Below are 7808 nucleotides of genomic sequence, written 5' to 3'. Positions count from 1 at the left end.
CCCGGCCTGTGCCGCCCCGGCACGCTCGCCCTTCCTTTTCCCCGGCCCAGCTCCCGGCGCTCTGGCACTCCTTCCTCTCGCCGGGTCTGGGGTCAGTCGTGGGGCAGTGCCGCGGCCCCAGCAGCCAGCCCCTTCCGTGGCACGCATCCTTTTGGGGCTGACACGGGGCTAGCAGTGCCTCGTGGGGCAAAGCCACCGGGTGTGGTGTTGCCACTGGTTCTGGCACGCCACTGGGGAGCTGCGGCCCCGTGGCCCTGCTCACCGAGGTAGGTGATGCGGCTGCTCTGCCCCGACCTGTCCCGCTGCCCTCCCTGGCCCCTGCCCAGGGAGCTGTGCCCAGCATGGGGCTGCGGGATGGTGTTGGCACTGACTTTGCTTCCACGTGCACCGTGTCTCCTCCTGCCTGGCTTGCCGCGGTGCTCCCTGTCCCACTCAGCAGTGTCGTGCCACAGCCCCGTGGCTGCTCTGGCCTCGGCTCTGGGGCCTGGGGCCAGCACCGTGCTGGCTGCGTGCCGTCCCGATGCTGCTTGGCCCTCAAGGGCTTCCCTGGTGCCTCCCCGCCGGGCTTGCTCCTCCTGCAGTGACCTGCTGTGCCGTTGGCCGCAGCTGAGCTGGCGGTGCCCGGCAGGGTGGTCGCTGCTTGTCCCTGTGAGGGGTTGTCCCTGTGCCACCCCTCTTCCGTGCTCTCTGCCTGCTGGTCCTGTGGCCAGCATGGCAGCAGTGGCTCCTCACCCTCTTCCCTGGCAGCCATGACCCAGCCCTGCAGCGCCTGACCCACAGGTGCCAGCGGCTCTGGCTCTGGAGCAGTGTGGCAGCCCCATGGTGCTGCTCTCCCAGCTGCCTGGGTGTCACGGGGCGATGCTTCTCCAGGGCACCGGCTGCCCTCAGCGGCGAGCCGTACCCCACTGCCGCGCTGGCAGGGCTGGGGCCGCGCTGGCCTGGCCAAGATAAACGTGGAGGTCCTGGGGTGGGGGCAGCTTCCTTGGCCGGCACCTCTGGGTGCTGGGCCAGGGGGAGGATTTGGTGGTGGAGGGCAATGTGGGCAAACAGGTGGCTGCCCTCAGGCAGGACGGGGCTGGTGCATTTGCCAGCCGTATGGCCGTGGGGAGCAGAGGCAGTGTGGGGGTGCCTGTGCTGGGATGGGGGTGTTGAGGGGGAGCCAGAACCATCCTGTGCATCCCAACCGCATGGCAGGATCTGCTGCCAGGCCCGGCCTGCCTGCCTGCCCTCCTTCTCGCACCCTGTTGCCTAGGCATGGGGTCGAGTGCCCCGGCAGTGCCGGGTGTCCCCTGGGACCAGGTGGGCTCTGAGCCGCTGCTCTCCCCGCAGCCCAGCCCGGGGTGGCAGCAGCATGGAGAGAGGGGCCCCGTGGCCCACCTGCTCCTCTGTGCCCCTGCGGCGCTGCCAGGCAGCAGTCGGATCCGGCCTGGCCCACGGGGCGCCCCACCGCTGCCCGTGACCGTCCCTCACCCTGCCGATGGAGAGGATGAGCTGGCTGAGCAAGCTGAACCCGCGGGCGGCTGGGCAGCGTGCCCCCCGCAGCGCCAGCCTACAGACCCCCGTCACGGCCGACCCTGAGACCTGCCTCATGGTCTTCAAGAACCACTGGTCCCAGGTGAGCCGGGGGCGCGGGGGGCCGGCAGTGGGGACCCCTCCTCTGCCTGGCACTCAGCGCCGCTGCCATGCCCACCCTCCTCCAGGTCCTGCGCATCTTGGAGCGGCGTGGCTGCAAGCCGGCACCCGATGACCTCAGCGCCGTGCGCAACAACACCTACCAGATGCTGAACCTGCTGGCGGAGGACCGGCCGCGGGGGGAGGTGGCCCGGGGGCCCATCCTGGAGTTTGTGGCCTCGGAGAACCTGCTGGAACGGCTGCTGTGCTGGCATCTGCAGGGCGACTTCACCGAGGAGCGCAAGGTGGAGCAGCTGAAGCTCTACGAGATGCTCATCAGCCAGGCCCGGCAGCCCCTGCTGCGGCACAAGCCGGTGCTCACGCCGCTGCTGCGGCTGCTCAGCCTGTGCGCTGAGCCCACCTCCGCCCCACTGGAGAACAGCCTCGTCCTGCTGCTCAACCAACTCTGTGTCTCTGTGGCCAAGGAGCCCTCCATCCTGGAGCTCTTCTTCCACAGCCACACAGACCAGGGCCCCGCCAACCTCATCATCTTCTCCCTCCTCATCCCCTTCATCCACCACGAGGGTGTCCTGGGGCAGCAGGCCAGGGACGCGCTGCTGCTCATCATGGCGATGTCCGCCAGCAACCACGCCGTGGCCAAGTCCATCACCGACAACTCCTACTTCTGCCCGGTATGGCTGGGGGTGGCTGGGCTGGCCCGATGCGATGCGCCCCCTCCCTGGAGCAGTGCTGGGACCCGGCCGGTCCCCAAGAGCTCTGGTGGTGATGTGGGGTTGGGTTTGGCTGTCGGGGCAGGAGCCACAGGTGTCACTGGAGGAAGGTCCTGCCCTGGCTGAGGAGCCTGGGCCATGGAGCAGGGAGGGCTTGGAGATGGAGGGCTTGGTGGCAGGCTTGGGGACAAGGGAACCAGTTCCCTGGGGACAGCGGGGGATGTAGGGGCCAGCAAAGCTCCCCTGCTTTGAATTGGGATGGAGGAGGGCAGGTTTCCCCATGGGACTGGTGTTTGGAGGAGGGTGGTTGGGTCCAGTGGCTGGAGACCCAGAGCCTGCAGCAGCTGGCAGGCATGAGCAGAGCAGGCAGGAGCAGAGCAGGCAGGGGTGGTGCCAGGGGACCTACATGGACAGTGGGATCGAGTGCACCCTCAGCAAGTTTGCTGACAACACCAAGCTGTGTGGTGTGGTCATCATGCTGGAGGGAAGGGATGCCATCCAGAGGGACCTTGACAGGCTGGAGAGGTGGGCCCGTGTGAGCCTTATGAAGTTCAGCAAGGCCAAGTGTGAAGGGTCCTGCACATGGGTCGCAGCAATCCCAAGCACAGATATAGGCTGGGTGATGAGTGGATTGAGAGCAGCCCTGCAGAGAAGGACTTGGGGGTACTGGTGGATGAAAAACTGAATATGAGCCAGCAGTGTGTGTTTGCAGCCCAGAAAGCCAGTCGTATCCTGGGCTGCATTGAAAGCAGTGTGACCAGCAGGTTGAAGGAGGTGATTCTCCCCCTCTACTCTGCTCTCCTGAGACCCTACCTGCAGTCCTGCATCCACATCTGGGGCCCCCAACATAAGAAGGACATGGACCTGTTGGAGCGAGTCCAGAGCAGGGTCACAAAGATGATCAGAGGGCTGGAGCACCTCTCCTATGAGGACAGGCTGAGGGAGTTGGGGTTGTTCAGCCTGGAGAAGAGAAGGCTCTGGGGAGACCTTATAGCAGCCTTCTAGTACCTAAAGGGGGCCAGTACTTAAAGATGGGGAGGGACTTTTTATTGGGGAGTGTAGTGATAGGACAAGGGATAATGGCTTTAAACTGAAAAGGGGTAGATTTAGATCAGATGTAAGGAAGAAGTTCTTCACTGTGAGGGCGGTGAGGCACTGGCACAGGTTGCCCAGAGAGGTTGTGGATGCCCCATCCCTGGAAGTGTTCAAGGCCAGGTTGGATGGGGCTTTGAGCAACCTGGTCTAGTGGAAGGTGTCGCTGCCCATGGCAGGGGGGTTGGAATGAGATGATCTTTTAAGGTCCCTTCTAACCCAAACCATTCTACGATTCTATGACCCAGGCAGGCAGGAGCAGAGCAGGCAGGGCAGGTGCCAGGGCTCCATGGCGTGTGCCGGGGCAGTGCCACAGGCATCTGCACCCACTTTGCTCCTGCTCCCTGCCCTGCCTGCCATGCTGCCGCTCTCCTTCTGGCTCCGGCAAAGCGTAGGTCCGGTCCCGGCTGCATGCCAGCTGGGCCGGGGTCTGGTGGTGGATTCCTATGGGCTGCCGTGCTGGGCTGCAGGGTAGGGGTCCCAGGTGGGCTCGGCCGAGCAGGGTACCATGGTGTCTGTCCTTGTGCGGGCTACCTGGTGCTGTGTCTTCCTGGCAGGGGGGCTGGTGGCTCAGGGGGAGCTGAGTGCCTGTCCCCCCAGGTCCTGGCCACGGGCCTGAGTGCCCTGTACTCCTCCCTGCCCCGCAAGATCGAGGTGCGGGGGGACGACTGGCACTTCCTGCGCCGTGAGGACTGGATCGGCGTCTCCTCCCTTGTCCTCTTCATGAACTCTCTGGAGTTCTGCAATGCTGTCATCCAGGTAAGGCTGGCGGGCCGCTGGCCCCGTGCGGGGCTGGCTGTGGCCCTGACCCCCACCCTGCTTTGCAGGTCGCCCACCCCCTTGTGCAGAAGCAGCTGGTGGACTACGTCCACAACGGGTTCCTCGTCCCCGTCATGGGGCCAGCGCTGCACAAGGTGAGGGACCTCCCCGCAATGGGTGCGGAGCTGCCTGCCGGCCTGGGCAGGAGGTTTCCTGCCTGTACCTCTGCCTGTGTGGGTGGGCAGGGGGCCCCACGGGTGCCCAGGTGGCCCAGCCCCGCGCCGAGCTGCTCCCACCCACAGACCTCCATCGAGGAGATGATTGCAAGCACAGCCTACCTGGACCTGTTCCTGCGCAGCGTCAGTGAGACGGCCCTGCTGAAGACCTTCCTGCGCTTCGTCCTGCTGCACCGCCACGACAACAGCACTATCCTCGACACACTCGTGGGCCGCATCAACAGCAACTCCCGGGTGAGAGGCGCCAGGCTGACCCCACAGCCCCATGAGCTGCTGCCTGGTTGTGGCACTGCCCTCCTGCCCCACTGTGGGCTGCCCCATGGGACTGCCTGGCCGTGGTGCTACCCTCCTGCCCCACTGCTGCCCCATGGGTCTGCCCGGCCATGGCGATGCCCTCCTGCGGCTCCCTCACCTCCGACCTGTCCTCAGCTCTGCATGGTGTCCCTGAGCCTCTTCCGGACGCTGCTCAGCCTCAACTGCGAGGATGTCATGCTCCAGCTGGTGCTCAGGTAACCTGCCCTGTGATGCCGGTGCAGGGGGGGGCTGACCTGCTGCTGCCCCACGCTGGCTTCTCTGGGACCTGGCCTGGGGTGTCACTCCCGACTGTGCTCATGGATTTGGGGCAGCCACATCATCTGCCCTGCTGCTGAAAGCCCTGGGGTCTGGTGAGGCCCCCTGTCCCCGGCCATGACCCGCTCCCCTGCGCGTGTGTCCCCCACTGGCGGCCCCCACGTGCAGCCCTGTCTCCCCCCAGGTACCTTCTGCCCTGCAGCCACGTCATGCTGAGCCAGAAGCGGGCGGTCAGGGACCTGGACATCTATGGGAAGACGGCTGCCAAGTTCCTCTCCCTCATCCCGCGGTGCTGCCGTCCCGAGAGCCTGCCACCGCCCGACCGGGAGGAGGAGCACGCCGCCTGGTCCAAGGGTACGGTACCGGGGTCTCCACGCCCCATCGAGCCTGCTGCTGTGGGGGGGGCTGTGCCGCATCCTGGCTCCGTGCTGACCCCACTCCGTACCATCGCCCACAGGCCACGGTAGCCCCAACGTGGACACCTCCTCGGTGGTGACGGTGCCGAAGCCCTCCACGCCTTCCCGGCTCTCCTTCTTCATGCGGCAGCAGAGTGCGGCCCCCGAGGCAGCCGGCCCAGCACCGCGCTCCCCCGGCACACCATCCGGCAGCCCCTGCCACCGGACCGGCAGGTGGGAGGAGGTGTCGGAGCTGGACAGGAACTACCTGGAGTACCTGCGGGATGCACGGCGCAGCATCGACCGCTGCACCTGGGCTTGCCGTGTCTGGTCGGCACCCTATGACGGCGAAGAGCCCAGCACCGGCGGTGCCGCCCCCCCGCCCGACAGTGGCCCCCCCCTTGGCCCTGCCTGCCTTGGCACCCCACCCCCCCCAGGGCCCCCCACCCCACGGACTAAAAAGCGGGGCCTGCCGGAGGAGGGGGCGAGGGAGGGGCAGGGGGGGCCCCCCGGCAGCAGCGGTGAGCCCGGCACGGGGGGCCCCGAGGCCCGGGACTCGGGGACCCTAGTGAATGGGGCGCATGGGCCGGTGGAGCCGGGCCGGCCCGAGGGGGATGTGGTGGTGAAGAAGGTGCGCCGGAGCCCCCAGGGCGAGGGCGATGGTGCAGGGCCGCCCCCCGAGCGGGAGCACCGGCCGGTCCCAGCGCAGAACGGGGCTGCGGCCCCACCGTCCCCCCATCTGCAGCCCCCGGGCTGGGAGCCGCTGCCCTCGGTGGACTCGCTGATCGAGGAGCTGCTGGCCCGGGTGCCAGCCGAGCCCAACGGGGCCGGCGTCACCATCGAGGCCTTCACCGAGGAGCTGCGGGAGATCGAGGCTGAGATGAAGAACGGCGGCAGCGGGGCCCTGCCCGCCCCCCAGGAGCCCCCCGAGACGCCCCTGTCCCGCGAGGAGGAGGAGGCCTTTGCCAGCTTCGCTGCCCTGCCTGAGGGGGATGCTGCAGGGCGGGCGCCGCCGCGGCCGCCAGACCCCCTGGCCCAGCTGGTGGCCAGCCCGCCGCGGGCGGTGGGGCCACCCCCCAGCCAGCCCTTCACAGGTGGGGGGCCATGGGTCCAGGGTGGCGGGGGTCCCACTGCCCGCGGCTTTGCTCAATGTGCCCCCCCACTCCGCCCGCAGGCCCATTTGTCTCGGTGCTGTTCGGGAAGCTGGAGAACATGCTGCACAACTCGCTCTACGTCAACTTTCTGCTGACGGGGCTGGTGGCCCAGCTGGCCTGCTACCCCCAGCCCCTGCTGCGCTCCTTCCTCCTCAACACCAACATGGTCTTCCAGCCCAGCGTCAAGTCCCTGCTGCAGGTATGCCCTGGGGTGGGCAGCAGTCCCTTGGGACCCCCCCCAGCGCAGTGCCCAGCCTTGCCCTGGGCCAGCCGTCACAGCATTCTCTCGCCTTGCAGGTCCTCGGCTCGGTGAAGAACAAGATTGAAAGCTTCGCCGCCAGCCAGGAGGACTTCCCGGCTCTGCTCTTCAAAGCCAAGAAGTACCTGATTGCCCGGGGGAAGCTGGACTGGTCGGATACGCCGAGCGCGGTGCCCTCCCTGCGCCGCACCGAGACGCTGGGTGAGGGCTGGCGAGGCTGGCGAGGGCTGGGGCGAGGGCTGGGGCCGGGTGGGCAGCACCCTGGAGAGGCACGGCATGGAGGGCTGGGGCTTGGGCAGGGGGCTGCATGTTGCATTGCATGGTGGGCTGGGGGCTGCCCGTGGTGTTGGACAGGGGGCTGGGGGGTGACGCAGAGGGCTGGAGGTTGTTCAGAGGCATGGGGGGCTGCACCTTGTGTGGCATGGAGGGCTGGGGGACATGCAGGGTTGCTGGGAGCTGCCTCTCCCTGGGTGCCGGGGCTCTGGGCCGTTGGTGCGGGACTGACCCGGTTCCCCGCAGTGAAGAGCCGGAAGCCGTCCATCGGGGAGCTGATCCTACGGCACACCAACAGCCCGACGCGGGCACGCCAGGCGGCACAGCTCGCCTTCCAGCACGTGCGGGACGGGCAGGTGCTGCAGGCGTTGGCCGGGGCCTCCCTCTTTCGCGGCTCGGCCGAGCGGCAGAGCGAGGCACTGCGCGTCAAGAACGCAGTCTACTGCGCCGTCATCTTCAGCGAGTTCTTGAAGGAGCTGGCAGCTATCGCCCAGGCCCATGCCGTCACCTCACCCTTCCTGACCGAGCCCCCCGAGGAGTGACCCCCCCCCCCCCCAACCCCGCCAGCCGGCGCCTTTTTAACCACCCCCAGGACACGGACCTTTTTAATTTATTGGGGACGAATGTTTGGTTGAGATCTTGCTGCAATATGTACAGGAGTGACCAGCGGCCCGCTGCCCCTGCAGCTCAGGGGGCAGCAGGGCAGGACCCTGGGCGGCCCCGGGCGC

General features: G+C 67.4%; 1 protein-coding gene across 1 annotated transcript; it reads left to right on the top strand.

Annotated features, from left to right (window-relative positions):
• Positions 1–1300: 1300 nt before the first annotated feature.
• FAM160A2 (family with sequence similarity 160, member A2) lies at positions 1301–7629 on the top strand. The gene is made up of 11 exons (XM_010576788.1): positions 1301–1615; positions 1701–2303; positions 4035–4193; positions 4262–4348; positions 4496–4663; positions 4859–4938; positions 5184–5353; positions 5457–6488; positions 6569–6747; positions 6846–7008; positions 7327–7629. The coding sequence occupies exons 1-11, from the start codon at positions 1478–1480 to the stop codon at positions 7620–7622; spliced, it is 3075 nt and encodes a 1024-aa protein (XP_010575090.1). The 5' UTR covers positions 1301–1477; the 3' UTR covers positions 7623–7629.
• Positions 7630–7808: the final 179 nt, after the last annotated feature.

Source organism: Haliaeetus leucocephalus, unplaced genomic scaffold, assembly GCF_000737465.1.
Source record: "Haliaeetus leucocephalus isolate CR32 unplaced genomic scaffold, Haliaeetus_leucocephalus-4.0 Scaffold536, whole genome shotgun sequence".
Classification (NCBI taxonomy): Eukaryota; Metazoa; Chordata; class Aves; order Accipitriformes; family Accipitridae; genus Haliaeetus; species Haliaeetus leucocephalus.
Note: the sequence above shows the minus strand (reverse complement) of the source record. Positions and strands in the feature narration are given on the sequence as shown.